The 18,548-nt window shown below is 37.4% G+C and overlaps 2 protein-coding genes across 3 annotated transcripts; one reads left to right on the top strand and one right to left on the bottom strand.

The window, feature by feature from the left end:
- The first annotated feature begins 185 nt into the window (after positions 1–185).
- Positions 186–9,618, top strand: LOC122654272 (mitotic checkpoint protein BUB3.3). 2 transcript variants are annotated; one of them, XM_043848279.1, is made up of 9 exons: positions 186–318; positions 402–532; positions 1,075–1,157; positions 2,250–2,501; positions 3,106–3,178; positions 6,577–6,657; positions 6,758–6,839; positions 7,336–7,436; positions 9,469–9,618. In XM_043848279.1, exons 1-9 carry the CDS (start codon positions 205–207, stop codon positions 9,566–9,568), a joined length of 1,017 nt encoding a protein of 338 aa, XP_043704214.1. In that variant the 5' UTR covers positions 186–204; the 3' UTR covers positions 9,569–9,618. The 2 variants fall into 2 exon arrangements, with proteins under 2 accessions (XP_043704214.1, XP_043704215.1); XM_043848280.1 differs by having other exon boundaries at positions 192–318; positions 7,345–7,436.
- Positions 9,619–11,398: 1,780 nt separating this feature from the next.
- LOC122654276 (eukaryotic translation initiation factor 5A-2-like) lies at positions 11,399–15,979 on the bottom strand. Its single transcript, XM_043848286.1, has 5 exons — positions 15,744–15,979; positions 12,825–12,947; positions 12,657–12,713; positions 12,505–12,579; positions 11,399–11,742 (listed from the first exon to the last, which is right to left on the bottom strand). Exons 1-5 carry the CDS (start codon positions 15,864–15,866, stop codon positions 11,641–11,643), a joined length of 480 nt encoding a protein of 159 aa, XP_043704221.1. The 5' UTR covers positions 15,867–15,979; the 3' UTR covers positions 11,399–11,640.
- Positions 15,980–18,548: the final 2,569 nt, after the last annotated feature.

Genomic DNA, 18,548 nt, shown 5'->3' with positions numbered 1-18,548 from the left:
AATGGAAAGTGACTTGGATGTAAATCGATAGAAATTGTTCGCACTCGGAAGCCGACCTCTGTGGTGGGGAAAGAAGAAGGGAAAACCAGGGTTCCTCTTCAGATCAGGATCAATTAACGCGCTTACTCGTTAGCCCACTCCTCTCTCGGATTCCAGCTATAATTCGAAGAGAACCCGAATAGTGGCAATGTAATGTATTTTTGAATGCGGGAAATGAGAGGCACTTGTTTGAAGATCGAAAACCCCATTCAAGATGCTGTCTCCACAATCAGATTCGCTCCTCGTTCCAACAATCTCCTCATCTCGTCATGGGACTCCGTGAGTAGTTAATCTCTTAATTCCTCCTTCAGTTGTTGTTGTTGTTTGAGATTTCCTAATTATTTGCAGTGTTTCGTCTGCAGGTTCTCCGATTATACGACGTTGATAATTCTGTATTGAGGTTCGAAGCTACCACCGAAGCCGCACTTCTTGATTGTTGCTTCCAGAATGAATCTGTAGCCTTCAGCGTGGGTACTGATGGTTGCATTAGGAGGTTTGTTATTGATTGGCCATACACGCGGTTCTTTTCTTCAGTTTCATTCATGTTCTTCTTCTTGCTGGAATTAGTCTTATTATCAGCCTGCAAATTTATTCATGTTCTTCTTCTTGCTGGAAAATTTATTAAGTCAGCCACTCTCTCTCTCCCTCTCTGATGAATTTTGTAACTGTTTCATTTCATTTCTCCTTTTGAGTTTGGTGTCAGACATGCATTTTAGGAACATCCAGGGAGCTGAACTGGTTGACATGGCGAGATGCAATTTTTCTTTTTTCTTTCAAAAAAGATATTCATATGCTAATTAATTTTATCTTAAAGAAGGAACATAACTTGTCAAAGGTGAACAGAGATCATAATCTATATATTATTTCACGCTTTCAGCTGATACTTTTACTGAGCCCTTTGTGTATCTGCAAGGCTAAATCTCAGTCGTCTAGTTTTGTTTATTACTTACATTTATTTGAATTTAATGATGATGATGTGAATTCATGGTGTTCAGGTAATACTTTTTGACTTCTTGTGGTGCAACATGTTGTTAGGTATGAACTTGACTCTGGAGTCACTGAAATAATAGGGAATCATGATGATTTATCGACATGTGTTGACTTTTCCGAGGCAACTCGTAAGTAACCTAATCACCACCTTTCTCAGGTTAGCAACATTCTGGTTTTATTTGCATGTGATAAATTTTAGTCCATATGAACTTTTTTCGCATTTCCATGACCAGGAGAATGTTATCTTTTTGGATCACTTCCTGATAAAAATATGAAGTTCTGTATGAATCATATCATTTGTCATGTGTGGATAAATACCATTTAACGGTTTCTAAGGAATTGTATATTTGTTCTGGTACAGTAGTAATCATGATCAAAGAATCCTCTTCAAACTGAAATTAGTGCCATCCCAACTGCTGTCATTCTTTAGCATTGTTAACATAACACCTATGCAGCAACCCGTTTGCCCAAAACCCTGGGTCTGTAGGGCCTCAATTCTTGATCAAAAGAGAGACAATAAATGAATGGAATGATGAAATTGGATAAATTTTATTGCATTCAACACTGAGCACTAGGTCAGTCACATAAAGGGATGGGGGGAGTATGTATGCCAGTTGCTACATGCATACTTATTTCCTTACAATCTGTTGTATGTACCACTATAAATGTATTGTATTGGTATGTGTAACTAACTTTTGAAGGTTGTGGTGAGTAAGTGTAGGATGCAGAAATATAGATATGGATATTGTTTGAATAATTAGTATACAAACTGTTTATATTCCAAAATGCAAGACTCAAATATATGTGGCTTCCATACCTTCTTTACTTAAATATTCTGTGACTTTATACTAAGCATAAAATGTATACTTTTGCAGTTAGAAATGTTAGTAGATCTCCCTGATTAGAAAGCAAATAGAACCAACTGTAAAAGTTAATGAATATAAGGTGAAGTGTTTCCTGTGGAAGAGCATGGCCCGCGCACGCGGGGGGGGGGGAGCATCAAGTGCGCTGTCATTTCCGCCTTTTCTGCGCCTAGGCGTGGGCTACTCCCCCACAGCAAACATTCTCCTAATATAAATTGTACATTGTCCAACAGTACCCATGCAAATGTGGATCTTGGTATCACTACCATATCGAGCTGATGCATATAAATTAAGCCTCTTGAAGAACTGAGGACATGGTTTCTTGCAAGAGTATACTCATGCTTCTCTTTTTTGCAGGTCAAGTAATCACTGCAGGAATTGACAAGAAAATTATGTCCTGGGATTTGCGCATAAAAAGTGGTGGTGGATACTCAATATCTGTGAGTTCAGAGGTGGACACGATGTCTCTCTGTGGGATTTATTTGTTAGTAGCCATTGGAAGATCAATTAATGTGTATGACTTGCGTAGTCTAGAAGTACCAGTTAAAGAAAATGACTCAAGTATGGACTATCAAATACGATGTGTTAGCTCATTTGCTAGTGGCGAAGGTATTATTAAGTAATGTTTTTGAACCATTGTTGTTCATTTTATTGGTTTTTGGTCAATTCTTCCTCAAGCAATTCCCTTAGGTTTCCTTTGAGCTCTCTGCTCCCCTTCATATAGTGTGCCACTGTCACTTATGAGTAGCTAGCATCAATTTAGTTGTTGCTGAATGGGTCTAGCTTTCATGATACCAGCAATCACTTGCCATTTGGAATTGTCCATTGCTATGCTGTATGCTGATTGTGGGAAACATATCTATGGAGTGCTAGTAGTTTTGTATTCTATATTAAGATAAAAAACTTCTGACATGAACACTTCAAATATAAATTTTCTATTTTAAAGGGAGATAGACCTTTCGATTGATTTTTATTTTTATTTTTTTTAAAAAAAATCTTCGTTACTTTTTCTTTTTCCTGCTATATAGTAAAAAATGCTACTTCTGAACACACTGGCATATTAGGGCTTCAGCATCACAGTGGCATCTTTTTATGTTAAGTATCTACTACATTTTCTAACTATTTGTACAAGAATATCGTCCTCCGATTTCCTGAAAATATCGTGTCTGATTCTGTTTAAATAGATTCATCATCTATTTGTGTGTGAGTGCAGGATATGCAGTTGGATCAATTGATGGACGTGCATCACTAAGGTTTCTTAGTCCATCCGAGGCAAATCAAATGGGGTTAGTTTTGGTTTTCTCCCTCTATCATAATTATATTTCCAGCTTACTTTGTTTGTTTTTAGGAGTGTTTGGTACTCCTTGCCCTTTTGTTCCATTGTATTAGGCTTATCTAAACATATAGATAGAACTGTGGACTGCTTGTCTAAAAGGTGTCCATGGAGTGAGGTTTAAAGTCTAAATATGGTTCCTTCATATATATGATGTTGGGTTAAGGCTAGGTTGTTGTGGGGCCAACGGTTAAGTTGTACTATTGCAACCTGTTGGTTGTGGGTTCAAAACTTGGAAACAGCCTCTCCTCCAAAGCAGGGGTAAGGCTGCATACATTTGAACCCTGCAGCATAGTTGTCAAGGCGCTGCCTAGGCATCCAAGTGGATTCTGTGGGGTCTAGGCGACTGTTGCCTTAGTGGTATCGAGCTAAGTTTGGGTCTTATTTGTGCTAAATATTATTGTAGAAGAATAAAGAATCAACCCTCAGTTCAAGAACAAAAACTGGATTTTTTGCAGTATGTGAAATTTTCAACTTTCTAAAGCTAGGGTTTTTCTAAAATCTCAAAACTCCATAAATCTTAATATGGTAAAATATTACTAAAACCAAAAGAGCGGTAAAATATTCAGTTGTTCTTATTTCTAAAAAAATATTTTATTCAGAGAGATTTTGACAGCATTTGCACACACCAAATAAGGTTTGAGCGGAACATAACTCCTTTAATATAAATAAGATTTAAGCAATCTTGGATTTGTTGGAAAGCCGGTTTTTTGCTCTACGCCTCTACGGCTCTACCTAATACAAAAATTCTCATGTAAAAATAAAATCATTTGACCAGTCAAACTTCTTTGAGAACAAGAATAAATCAAGAGTAGTTTAATTTCTTATAGATTAGATCATATTTTCTAAGAACAGTATATAAATCAAATGCGAGACTAGGTATACTAGGACAATGACCAATTCCAAGAACAGTATAAACCAAATGTATGTTTTGATTATTTCAAACTTCCAATAGCTTGCTTCTTTAGTTCTACTTTCTTTTAGTTCTATGTTAATTTTTTTTGACTTGATATGGCTTAATATTGATTTATGATGACTTGATGTGACGTAATGTTGATTTTTGATGACTTGATGTGGTTTAATGTTGATTTTTGATGATATATGGTATATATTGTGGCATACTAAAAAGTTTTAGAAAAGGAAAAAAAATAAAAAATAACACTTGGGCACCTTGGTCGCAACAGAGAACCAGAAAATCTTGCTTTCGCAGGGAAAAAGAACCCTTAAACCAAGAGAAAACCAAGATCAGATGAAGTAACCATCTGATCATCCTGAAACCCCAGTCAAAGGTAGGCAGTAACCCAATATCAACTAGTCACAAAAATTAAAAGTTAAGAATTCTTGCAAAAATTACAGCATGATCTGGTGTACTGATCACCCAATATCAACTAGTCACAAAAATTAAAAGTTAAGAATTCTTGCAAAAAACAGGGTTCTATGACCATAGAACGGATTAATCTTCTATCTTCAGATGTCTAGTAATCAGATCTTAGCCACAATCTTCATAGCAATATTACAAACAGCAAGTTGCTGCACCCACAGAAAATTTCCTTGGAAGACCCAAGCTCTGATACCATGTAACAATATCAAGCAAACAACTAGCAGTATACAAGAAAAGAAGAAGAAGAAAGAAGAGAAAGCAAGAAAAGCAAGTTGTGAGAGGGAGAGAGAGATGGAAGAAAAGGAAACTGATGATAGGTTTGTGTACCCTATTGAAAACACAAGTTGTATTAAATAATAAACATTAGAGAATAGAAATTACATACCTACCCTTCATTAACAACATAACATAAAACCATAAATAATCAGAAAATAAAGAAAGGAGGAAAGACACTACTATTATTACACCTATGGTATACAAACAATAATAATTTAAAGTTGTCATTGGCTATGGCTTCTCCCAGACTCCCAATGTTATTCTGATCATTTGGTGTTTGTTTGTCATCAAACCTCTAAGGTGGTTGTGCTGGTTGTGTATGTTGATGACATTATTGTTTCGGGTAATGATTGTCTTTTGGATTGAATGGGCCAAATCTTATATTCTTATTCACAGTAGCACTTCTAGATAAAAGAATTGGCAGTTCTCAGGTAATTTCTGGGTATTGGGGTGATTTGTAGTAGGAAAGGTCTTTGTTTGTTTAGAGGAAGTATGTTCTTGATCTTCTGATTGAGACTGGGATGTTAGACTGTAAACCTGTAGATATTCTTATAGATCCGTATGTAAAACTTGGAGCTTCTGATGACAAGGAGTTTGTAGACAAACACCAGTACAAACAGTTAGATGGAAAACTCATTTATCTTATTGTTACCAGGCCTAACATATCTTTTGTCGTTGGTGTGAATAGTCAGTTTATAGAAAAGAATAAGCACGCTCATTGCGAGGCAACATGTCGTATCTGAAAATATTTTAAGGGTGCTTTAGGAAAGGACTTATTTATCGTCATCATGGTCGTACTAATATCATTGGTTACTCTGAGGCAGACTGGGCTGGTGTCGTTGGTGATCAATGATCTGCTGGCTATTGTACCTTTGTTGGTGGAAATCTTGTTACATGGAGGAGTAAGAAAGGGACTATTATAGCTCAATCTAGTGCTGAGGTTGGGTATATGACCTTGGCTCATATTGCTATAGAATTGATGGTTGATTTTGTTTGAAAGGTTGGGTTTAGTTGTTAGACCTATGGATATGTATTATGATAACCAAGTTGCTATCTACAGTGCTAGTAATCTGGTCTTTTATGAACAAACTAAGCATATTGAGGTTGACTGCCACTTTAAGTGAGATTTTGTGATGAGGAACTTAATCTTGATTCCCTTTATCAGCTTTGCTGGTCTTTGGTGACTTGTTTACCAAGCCCTTGTTTCATGGTGCATTTTCTAGTGACCATTCCAAGCTGGGCATGGATGACATATATGCTCCAGCTTGAGGGGAGTTAAGAGTTAAATGTAAGTCTGCTATTTATACTGTACACTGGGGTATTTGTGACATTAGTTTCTCATATTTTGGGTTTATATGTAAGTATCAAATATATAGATGGATGGGTGTCTTTGCAATTTGTTATATTTTATTTCTTATAAATAAAGTTATAGGCCACGGTTAGAGATCTAATCACTCTAACTGTGAGCTATCTCTTCTTCTCTTATCTAGTTGGTTCTAGGGTTTTGATAATGTAACAGATAGCACCCTTTGGTTTTTATTTGGCAATGTGTGAAGTCACGTAAACTATATTGAACTTTGCATATACGAATGGCCATGATGAACTCTCAACATGTAGGGTTTGAAGACTTGCTGGTTGCAACATGCTTTATGCCATTGTTATCATATCTCATATGTGGGTATTTTTCAATACAGATGTGTTTTCCGTTGTCATCCAAAGTCAAAGGATGGAAGGCATCATCTTGTTACGGTGAATGACATCGCATTTCATCCAAAGTATGGTTTTTTTTCTCCTGGGTTTTCATGTCCTTTACTTTTAGCATATTGTGATAGATTGATTGGCTAAAGTTACATTGATATTGTATCCCTGATTCAGCCGCTATGGAGCCTTTGTTACTGGTGATAATGATGGCTATGCTATCATGTGGGATGGCAAAAGTAGGAAGAGACTATTTGAGGTATTTCCTTCTCCTGTCTTTGTAATCTCATAATCAACTTGATGTGCTAGGACTAGTAGCAACTGGCAGAGGCTACAGTAAGTTTTGGTTCTCACTAATGATGCAGCAAATTTTTGTTCCTTAACGCTGCATTGGAGTGGAAATGGATCAACATTTCATACATACATCCAAGTTTGTTCTGAGATACAACAAATTTAAAATTTTCAGATCCGAAAACAACTCCCATCAGATTAAATCAAACTGAGCCATACTTGCATATGCCTATGCATGAAGAAAAAATTAGGTCGAGTTTGAACCCCAAATTTCTAGTTAAAACAAAGCCCTAAACCATCCAATTGGGTGGTATTTGTTCTTTAGAATATCCCCTAAATTTCTTTCATCTTTATGCTAGGTTATAACATGTCCACAAGATGCACCAGCTTCTTGCCCATATCTTATTACTTAAAGATTTTGTCATATTTCAACGAGCATTCTAAACCTTTCCGTTTATCTTTAGTTTCCAAAGTACTCCAGCAGTGTGGCATCCTTAACGTATAACTGTGGGGGAGAAATTCTGGCTGTTGCTTCGAGCTATACATATCAAGAGGCGAATGAAATGTTAGTTATTTCTTTCATTATTCCTATTTCCTTTTAAGTTTGAAGCTAATTTGGTGGGGTGATTGCTATGATATAAATTTCTATATTTCTGTTTATTAAGTGGTCATGCAAACATTCATGGATAAATGAGACGAGATCCTTCCGAATGGGATAATAGAATTCTTACTATTAATATTCTCTTTCTTTCTCTTATTGAAGAAATAATTGGAAAATAAAACAGCATGTACAAAAATGAGGAATAACCCCCCATAGGTCTGGTATGATTTATTTCAACATTTAGGCTTGAACCATTTGTGCTCACTTAGGGCATTGCAAATTGTTTCCTTACACCCTTTCTGAACTGTGAAAGGGTGAAGACTAGTAGAAGTCACTCTTTTGAGGATTAAATATAAATGAAGATCAGAGAAAGGAAGATAAAAGAGCAGAATTCAAGAATATCTGATGCTGTAGATTAATAGGACTTGATACTTAGTGTTTCTGTCTTCCCCTTTGTTTCCTCCCTTTCCAAGTGGAATTTGGCATTTTCTTTTTCAAAAAAAAAATTGCGGGTGGACAGAAATTTAACCAGTGATCTCAAGATTATGAGCCTTGCAAGCTACCAAGCTATTCTATCCTGCTTTGAAGATTGGCTAATGATTGTGAGGCCCCAATTCTTGACAGAAGGGAACACCAAAGGCCTCTGTTCTTCCATCCCTTGGATAGATGGAAAGGGAAGGTATGGTTTTTGTATTTTTTTCCCCCTTTTTTTTCATGTTATGTTGTCAAAGAGGTTTTTTTTTTGGTGTTATCAAGAACAACAATGAAAATATATGGCAAGTGCTTGATTGAGGCATAGCTTGGGGGCTTTATCAAATCACCGCGGTCTAGTATATATCTAAGGTTTTAATTGATTTATAGATCCCAACAAGAGATTCTTGTCAATACAAAATGTTAAGATATGTACTGCAGGGGTATTATTGTCAAACAGCTGCGGTACTATGTTTGTTTGTCATTGACCACCATAGTGGAGTGCCCCTATCGTGGTACTTTTTTTGTAACCCAATAGTGGTATATGCTATTTATTGTCTTTTATTAGTTTCCTTTCGTGTGGTAGACATCTACTCTTAGTATGTTTCCCATTAAGAGTGCGTTAGCTGTTATTACTAGTAAAGGGGTGAACCACAATAGCAATAAACAATCCTATCGTGGTCTTGGTTAGGACTAAGGACTGGTTATTGGTTTCTCTCTTGCTACACAAAATAAATAATGGTAAATTCAAAACAATTGGCTTCACAAATGAATAACTATTCTCAATTAAACATCGGTGTATATTTAATCAATTGCTATTTATGTCATCAAGAGGAAGTTTGTACCATATTGGTTATTCCACATAAATTTGCAAGCCTGTATTGACCAGTCATTGCATTATTCACTTGAACATTAAATTCAAACAGGAAGAATCTTATGGCATTACTTTTAAGCACATAGGGGTGTCAACAGACTGGACTTCATCCAGATCCGATCTATATCATATTCGGTTAGTCTAGATATCTCTATGTTCATTCATATATGATATATATTAGGTTAGTCATGGTAGGGATATCTTTATATTCACTCACATTTGATTATGTAATTTTCAGCATCTATTTGTTTATTTCAAGATGTTATAAAAAATTTACATTTAGAAATTATATTTTTCACTTCTTTTAAAGTATTCTGGATACAAACCATCTTTATCATCTCCATGATTCCTGCTTTTAGTCATATTAGCACTTTACTACTTTGCTCATTTTCATTTCTTCACAAGTACACAGCAGTCGAATGTTTGTTTTTCTTGTGCTTATTTCTTGACCTTTTGGCCTAAAGATATGTGCAATCATCAGTTACTTTCTGTTTATAAGGACCTTTAAACCCCCAACCCAACCCCCACCCCCAGCCCCCCCCAAAAAGAAAAATAAAAGAAAAGAAAGAATAGAATGAAATGAAAAGGAGATAAAAGCTGGCAGGGACCTTGTATGGCTTTATTCTTACACGTACATCTTCCTCGTTGCAGAGAAACGCCTCCTCAAATTTTCATAAACAGAATGGATGAAAATGATGTGATGACAGTTTCTGCTGAAAGATCTAAACAAGGAATTGCTTTGTCACGATAAAGTTGTAAACGAAGGGTGCTGCTGCATTCATCCATTTTTTTGTTCCTATCTACCTCTTCATGTTGGAAGTCACTTTGGAAGACCCATGAAGATTACAGTGTTATATCCCACTGGGACCAAGCCGACCAACCTGATATGTGCACTACATTATCTCAATGCTAAGAAGAGGGTGACTCGAACACCAATATGATTGCAGAACTCATTGTTCAATACAACAAAACCACTCAAATAAATTTCCTTGCCTTGTTTATGTTCCCTTTAAACAAAATCATATATGTTGTAGACCACCAGATCATATCAGAAGGTTTGGACTGGCCAAATGGTGCGACTTGCCAAGGAAACAAGTTTACGTCTAGACTGTGGAAGAAACAGTAGGTTTAAAATGGGTTTGCACACGAGTTGGGAAAGTGATGGAGCCACAGTTTGTGGGACCCTCATGGATGCAGAATCCACAGCATTACAGCCATCCGTCTTGCTGCTCGCTAGCTTCCTCCAGATCATGGTCTCAACTGTAACTGGTTCACACACTGGGGGTGGATGCCGGGTGGGGGTGTTCAACACTTCGAACAACTATAACTACCTAGAGTTTTGCAGACATTTCTTAACACCTCTAATAGGGGCAAATAGTTAATTTTGAAGGAATTTATTATAAATCCATTTGATTCAGTATCTCAATTTCAATTTGAACATTGGTTTGATTCATTCTAAATGTTCAACTGTAGTTGAAGCACTAACCATGCATAGCAATTTCTTGACAACTTCCAATTCCAACCGCAGAACCCGTTGCTGGTAAATATGCTAGTATCTTGAAGATATTTCAAATGACCAGCGCTAGTACTTATTAGGGAAACGGTCTATTCACAGCATTGTTCTAAGACAGACTGTTAGTGTAATGTTGCCGGACTACTTTTACTGCTGAGTCGAACGTAAATTTCTCTATAGGGAGAATCAACACTTGAGATGGTTCATCCCTCAATCGTAGTCACTGATTAAGGGATTGGAACCTGTGATTCTGATCTCATTTTTTTCCACCCTAGCCTTGTCTGGCTCTCTACCTATCCTCTGCTACTCGCCTCCATTCTGTTGCAAACAACAAAAGCTAATCTCCCAGGAAGAGAACCCATTATCCAACGACCTTGTCAATTCCGATTTGTATCAATCAAATCTGATTCCTCAAATACGTGCAAAATAAAAAACTGACAACCCCAAAAAATACGACCACATTGTCTCCGAGTCTACAAGACAATGTCAGTACTTATTACCAAAATGATAAACACGGCCTTCAAAATGAGCCCACAAGGAGGAACAATCTGTATAATCCCTCCTTTCCTCTCCACCCCCCTAACCAAAAACAAAAAATGGCGGGAGAAGCATAAAGGACCGAGTATTCATTCACCTATGGTGAAGAGATTCTCTTAGGCCTGGCTCATGGTTGAACGAGACTCCTCCACCAGTTAAAATGGTATAAAGCATTTTCATTATTTAGGGATAACATAATACTAAAATAGATTTATTGGGTGAAGTGAAGCTGGGTGGTGATACACACTCCAAAAACTCTACTGCCAAACCAGCCACCTCACATTGAGCGTCCTTGGTTATTCCGGACTACCGGTACAATTACCAAAACGAGTTTTCTTTTGGAGAAAGGTAAGAAATAATAATTTAATGACAGAAGAGGGTGTAAGGAACCACCACTTTACAAGCATACAAAAGTAACCATAATAGCAAAACCCCTCACAGAGAAAACTTCACATGCATAGCACGGTCAAAAACATTAGCAACCCTAACACCACCAAAAACAAAAAAAAACCAAAAGCTGGGTCGTAGCGCAAGTTTTCTAGCATAAAGCAGTAAAAATATTGAATAGAAAGCAAGTAGAATGGAAGTAACGACAATTAAATGGATCCCCCACAGAAAACCAATGATTGCTTGAAAAGAAATCCTGGGCTTTAAACCCAAATAAAACTGTCCCAAAAACTACTATAATCTACTCAATCTGAAATGGCACGCCGAAAGAACCCTTAAAAAAATCTTCAGCTAAAATATGTAACAGTCTGAACAAATGAAGAAAGCTACTTTGGGCCAATGTCCTTGAGAGCACAGATCTGCTCTTCCCCCATGGCAGTCATGACAGTCACAACCAGGTCTTTCCCTTCTGCAAACCCATCTTTGATCTGTGTGGTAAATAAAGGACAGAACCATGAGAATCAAGGACCAATCATTTCAAGATAAAAAATCAAATGAAAAATAGTAATTCTATGGAAAAGAGTAAAAATATAACTTCCAGTCACTTCAACAAACAGTTGAGAAAGAAAACCAAACAACTGTGATACAAATACCAGGCAGTAATTGAAACCTAAAAACCCTCCAAGAAAAGCCACTAATTGAAATTTTTAGGAGCATCAAGACTGTTGCTGAGGTAAAACACAAAAACAAATGTCTAGTATATTAAGGCCCTACTGTTTTTTTTTCCTTTTCCTTTCAGACAATCACAATTTATATAAAGGATTGTATTCTTGTAACAATTGTAAGTTAACTCACGTGTGTATCAACCCTACTGGTACACAGCTAGTATGAAATTGTTATAGAAGGCAGCTAGCTTATCACAAGCAAATACAATTTCTCTAAGACAAACCAATCACAGGATAGTTTATCGTAAATAACTACAATTTGTCTAAACACGATCATGGACAGACTCATGCACATTCGCACAGATTATCCAAGTCCAAGCACAAACTTAAAACATAAAACCAGTAACCCATGATAGTCACTTTTGAAGTTGTAAAATGCATCAACACCAACAGCCCCCCACCCCCCCCCCCCCCCAAAAAAAAAAAACCACAGGAAACGAGAGAACATAAAAAAAAATAACACAATTTCATTAATTGAGGCAGTAAAAGATAAACACAAGAGCACAGATAATAACATCAAATCACCTGAGTGAGCAAACTGTCATCAGTTGGGAGCCTCAGGTCATCCTTTGTGTTACCATTTTCAGTCAACAGACTCACCTGTGACATATAAGATGGCATCAGAATAGGAATAGGATTCATAGAATGGTAAATCTTAACGTTACACGAAAACATACAAATCCATCCTCAGAAATGTCAATTAGCTGGTAGTCGGTACGGTTAACATGGGGAACCTACATACGGTAAAATTCATGAGATAATGTTCAGAAATAAATGTAAAGCCAGCAAGATGGAAGAATATTTACTTATTAAAATAAATTGCTATAAAAAACTTTATTCCTTACATCACAGTTATGAGAAGAGGGAACAATATCTTCAAGCTTTTTACCATTGAAGATATCAATTCCAACGAAGTGACACTTAGCATGACCATGCTTGCCAGTCTTGGAAGTTGAAACCTCAACGACCTGCAAAAAAGAAAATACAGCTTCAGCACCTAGCAACAAAGCTATTAAGCAATCCTTCCAATTATATCCACCTCCTTTTGATCAACTCTTTCCTTTGGGGGGGAGGGGAAAGGAGGAACAGTAAAGTCATTAGAACCTCCAGATAGACAAGACATGTGCTAAGTGTTTGGAATGGAGTCCAGCTCAGCTCCTCGTACGAGGAGTCCCTCCTAGTACGTTTTCCAGTGCACACGTGTCCTACATAAAACCGAAAATTGACCTTTAAGGTTTGTGATTTTTATTGTTTTTTAATGAAACAAATGGGACCCACGCCTTTATTCTTCTTTCTTCAACCTTCTTCATCTTATTCTTCGCATAAGGACGAAGAATCAACACCGTCCCAACCCCTCTACTTCCTCCCAATACATCTGCAAACCCCCCTCTACCACCCAACACATGCAACTCTACCCCCAAATCCCACCCTCACCAGATCACCCTCTGTTATGGCCCCTAACCCCACACCCGCCCCCGAATCCCCACTCAGGTAGCTGAACGACGTAAGTTCCTGCTGGTGGTTTGGGTTTCTCGAGCATTGGACAAGTAGCTGCTCACAGGGGTTTCTAATAAAGATGGTGGTCTCAGGTTTGGGTCAGGGTTCCTTCATCAGTGGTCAAGTTTGAGTTTCTCGGGTGAACTCTGTCTGGCATTGTTAGAAATCTGAGATTTCGCCTGTTCAGAAAAGAAAGCCGGAAAAAAAAAAAACCCAGCTCTTGAACAAACTAATCAATAAAGAAATTCAAAAAATGTAAAAACAAGTGTGCAAAGATCAGATCGAGATGGGAACAAAAATCCGAAATTGACTAAATGGAACCCTAGTTTCATATACATCTAAAAAAAACTTGTGTTTCAGAAATGAGTTACCATTGGTTCCTTCTTTTTTAAATTTAATTTTTTATTTTATAAAGACTTGTTCATCATATTGCTTTTCTAATATTTTTCCCAGAACCTCTTGAAGCAGGCTCAGTTACCTACTGGACCGATCTTACAAGGTACCAAGTTTTTTTTTTTAATTTGAGCAGCCAAGTGTTTCTTTGAGCATGTCAATTTCCAACATGATAAATCTCCTACTTTAGAGAGAGGTGGTTGGTTTCTTAGCTTGGATTCGGTTAGGAGGTGGAACAGAGGCTGGGCCGGTGAGATTGGGATTCGGAGGTAGGGGGGTTGCAGGTGTTAGGTGGAAGCAGAAGGTTGGGGCAGTGGTGTTTCTTCATACTCTTATGCGAAGAAGATGACGAAGAAGGTAGAAGAAGAAGAGTGTGGGACCCATTTGTTTTATTAAAAAAAATAAAAATCACAAACTTTAAAGATCAGTCTTCGGTTTTATGTTGGAAACGTGTCCACTGGAAAACGTACAAGTAGGGGCTTCTTGTTCCTGGTACGAGGAGCTGAGCCAGAATCTTTGGAGTAGGCACCATAACATTAGCTCCCATGGAATATTACATTAATCACAAAAAAAAAAATCTCCCAACCTTAATTCCATGAAAAGATTCTCAATAAATTCCTATCACACACTAATGGGTACAGATTGAGAGAAAAAAAGGGTCAAACTTTGAAGGCAACGAAACATAAAAATGTCTTAAGGGCAAAAAGACAATAAACAGAAAGTTTAGGAGTAACTAAAAAGATAGTTAGGAATAATGGATCATCACAAATTGAAAAAATTTTAAATAATTGCATGCCAGAGTAGATATAGTACAACATAATGCATCACATTTTGTTATGACCCAAAGGGATGCCACAGTGGCTGATGACGTGGGGGATATCACGCAAACCACAACTACCTTACGACGGAGCACCAGGCAGAAAACAAGGGCTGTAACTCTAAAGGACTACACAGCATAAGAAATTAGAATGTCAGAGTGTGATCACGAGATCTGATCGTATCAGGAATTAGTTATAACCGAATTGTAACGGAGGGATTATAAAAGGGAAAAGGGGACCATTAATAAGATCATGAAATAAGCATTCTCTCAATTCTTCTTCTTCTTCTTCTTAGGAGATTACTACCCTCGAAGTAGTAAAGCCTTACACATTTTAACAGACCTTGAAAAAAATCCTCCACTTGAACAGGACGTTGTACCATACCGTCAAAGGAATAGAAAAGGACAACATATTCTCATCGAGAGAGCAACGTAAAAAATGACGGGTAAAAAATCTTCCTATAACAAACATTACACAACAGATATGCCGGATGAACCACTGGAAAAGGCTAAACCGAAAAGTCCTGGGATCTCATGAAACGAAAACTAAACTCCATGAGAAACGAGCAAATAATGGTCAAGAGTAGAAAACGATACGATCTAAACGAACAATGATTTTGAATTAAGAACGCAACAAACAGCTCTAAATAAAAATCTTAAACGAACTTCATTAGTTCCAGTCGCAAATATTAACATAGATCAACAGATCGATGTAGCAGAGCTACGAAACTCAAACGAAGCAAAGAAACCCTAGGCAAATGAACCAGAATCATCACGTACGAAATATTAGCTAATAGACATCGATAATGAAGAACCAAAATATAAAAGCCTGCAAATAAAAATAGAAAATAAATACAATCTACAGTCAACGCGAAGACCTTGATAGTGAAGTTCACAAACATGAAACCCTAAAGGAGCAAAACAAATCATAATTTTATGAACAGAGATAGAAATAACACCAGAATATGCTCATGAATCCGAATCGAAAACCAAGAACCGTCAGATCTATAATAATTAGAAGTTAAAAAAAAAAAAAGGAGAGAGATCGATAAACAACCTTGCAAGGCCTTGCTTTGATCACAATGTATCCGTTCTTACGGATCGTTCCAGCCTGCTGAGGGTAGGTCTTGGATGCTCCTGCATCAGCCTTTGACTCGAAGTGATGCTCTTCGTCCGACATGACTGAGCTCTTAAGGTTAGAATTTAGCAAAAAGAGAAAGAAGCAGGTTGCAGGCGAAGAAGAGAGGTAAAGTTGCCAAATAAGCTTTATATAATAGATATGTACGAGACTTACTTGTTTGTCTCTCCCCTCTCTCTCTCTCTCCTCTGAACAAAATTTTGGATTACGGAAGCCTAGGGTTTCATTAAACCCTTCATACAAAACTGTTGCGTCCGTATCACTTACTACCGTTAGATCATATCGTATGTACGGATGGATTTTATGTAATTCTTCTTGCTTCGATGGATGCCCACGAGTCCACGACTAGAAACCGCATTTGGGCTCTGCTGCTAATTGGAGATTTGGTCAGAATTTTCCAGGGGTCGGGTCCCTGGATAAGATCTTGCCGACCCGCTTGGTCCGGTCAAAGTAAATTCCAACTGAATTGACCAAAGGCGGCAAAAGGGTAGGTCTGATATGTTATCCTATTTGAGAGAATGATCTCTGACAGGTTGCGTGGATACTATACCAGCATGAGGGCCCTGAGCATCCAAGGAAGTTGGACTTTGCATTTTAGCAAAGGCTGCCTACTTTTTCCCAAAATGTTGTTTTTCCTATGCCCCTACAAGGGACAGGCCACTAGGTTGGAAATGAATCTAAAAAAATCATGTCCACCACCTTGCTCGGGCTGCATGTATAGCGCTAGACACAGTGAGGCAAAGTCCCATGCCCCTACAATGCACATGCCACAGGGTTGGAAATGAACCTAAAAAGATCTTGTCTAGCACCCTGCTCGGACTGCATATGCAACGTTGGACACAGTGAGACATAAAAAGACCGCCTCACCCCTGCTCGGGCAAGGCGCTCAGGCAGGGGTAAGGCGGTCTTTTCATGCCTCACTGTGTCCAGCGCTACACGTGCAGCCCAGATAGGGTGCTGGACAGGAACCGACTCCCCCACTCCCTATGTTAGATGCTTGAGTGCACGCTCTCATTGGCCCCCATGCTGACGCAAGGGCCATATGATCAATCTACGTTCTCTTTCCTTTATTACAATACTCAAATCGGGTTGATATCTTCTTTTTCTTTTTTTGGGTAAGGAAATCAAGTTGATAAATCAGTACCATAATCGATAGTTGATGAGCTCGATAAATTTTACCATCAAAATAATTGTAATGTGGCAAATATTTAGGTTTCTAATCAAAATTTGCCCAAAAAGATTAAAGTAATTATTTTTTCGGATCAAGTTCCTTGTCCGATCAGGTAGCATATGCTAGGGCCTCCGTGTCTATCTCTCTCCTCCCACAATGGGGGGAATACATGTAGTTTCATAAAAGGGTTGAGAGAGATAGACACAGGGGGTGCTATCGTGTCTTATGTAGTCTGGTAGCGTTCTTTCTCCCCCCACCCCCTTTTTTTAAAGATAAAAAAAGTACAACATTCATTTTGACAGACATAGTATCCTTGTGTTTCTCAACTATGCCTTTATTAGCCAGCCTATGAGCTATTGAAATCCAAGATCTATCATGGTTAAGAATATTAAAGAATTAAAAGGTAAGAAGAATAGAAGATAGTTCTCGTAGCCATTAAAAGATATTGACAATTAATCCTAAATGTATACGATTACGCCTGCCAACAACTTTGCTCCTTGAAATCCTTGTTGTAATCTTCTTGTTTTTTTGCCTGAGGTGGACATCCTATAAATCTAAAATCCATAGTTGTTAACACAAATTCTTTAGCAAAACGATTACATACGCCCACCTAGCCTCACATTAATCTTGGTCAGGCTTCTATCACAAGTAAAAATTGGATTAACAGATATGGACAACTCAAGATAATCCTTAACATTCATCCTAAAAAAAAAAAAGAGATAATCCTTAACAGATAGATTGGGAGGAGAAAGAGACAATATTGAAGGTTGAGCATTACAATTGTATAGAACTATAGATTCATTTTATGAATGTAGTCTTAATGACATATGGGATAGGGATAAATGGTTAAAAACATCCTTGTTACGGGCACTCCAAATGAAATAAAAAGTAATGGAGCTGCATGTAAAGTTTTTGATTTTTTTTTTTGTTGTTTTTTTTTGCTTGCTAACAAATAGAAAAATTTGTGAAGAAAGTAAGAAGAACCCTCAACAGAAGTGTGATCCATTGTAGAGGAAATCCGGGAGATCAGATCCTTCTTTTTAGAGTGCTCATTTAATTATGTTCCTAGGAGTATTAACGTTGTTGCTGATACCCTAGTCCGGAAGGCCCTATCTTTTTTTTTTCTTGATAAGGCAGAAGGCCTTATCGTTAGAGATAGCAATAGTTTAACCTAACTCCATTCCATGGCTAGTCCATCTTTATAATATGGATTCCATGAGTTTTTCTCTTGTTCAATAAACTTCTTTTTACCAACAAAAAAAAAAGAATAAGTAGTCCCAATAGTTTTGCGATCCAAATTCTTTTAGTAAAAGGGCAAAAGAGAAATAATTTTGATTGAAACCCGGGTATCACATAGGAGAAGCACAGGATCATTTCAAATGTTTCTTATCATTTTGTAGGATATCCTAAATTTGACTAGGCAATGACCTGGGATGGGATCGGTTTTGGAATCAGCCAAGAATTAGGCAAAACCAACAAAGTTCAATTGAAACCCTAGAAATTATAATCGGAAAGAATCAAAATTTTCCTAAATTTTCGTTTTTTTTTTCCTG

Source organism: Telopea speciosissima, chromosome 3 (assembly GCF_018873765.1).
Source record: "Telopea speciosissima isolate NSW1024214 ecotype Mountain lineage chromosome 3, Tspe_v1, whole genome shotgun sequence".
Taxonomy (NCBI): domain Eukaryota; kingdom Viridiplantae; phylum Streptophyta; class Magnoliopsida; order Proteales; family Proteaceae; genus Telopea; species Telopea speciosissima.
The sequence above is the reverse complement of the archived record's forward strand: the minus strand, read 5'-3'. Positions and strand labels throughout refer to the sequence as shown.

Excerpts from the sequence above, each read along its gene's own strand:
- LOC122654272 (XM_043848279.1), top strand. The coding sequence starts at position 205 with ATGCGGGAAATGAGAGGCACTTGTTTGAAGATCGAAAACCCCATTCAA. Across the intron at positions 533-1,074 it reads ACTGATGGTTGCATTAGGAG|GTATGAACTTGACTCTGGAG; the intron begins GTTTGTTATTGA and ends ACATGTTGTTAG. Across the intron at positions 7,437-9,468 it reads TATCAAGAGGCGAATGAAAT|AGAAACGCCTCCTCAAATTT; the intron begins GTTAGTTATTTC and ends TCCTCGTTGCAG.
- LOC122654276 (XM_043848286.1), bottom strand. The coding sequence starts at position 15,866 with ATGTCGGACGAAGAGCATCACTTCGAGTCAAAGGCTGATGCAGGAGCA. Across the intron at positions 12,948-15,743 it reads TCAAAGCAAGGCCTTGCAAG|GTCGTTGAGGTTTCAACTTC; the intron begins GTTGTTTATCGA and ends TCTTTTTTGCAG. Across the intron at positions 12,580-12,656 it reads ACATTTCTGAGGATGGATTT|GTGAGTCTGTTGACTGAAAA; the intron begins GTATGTTTTCGT and ends TATATGTCACAG.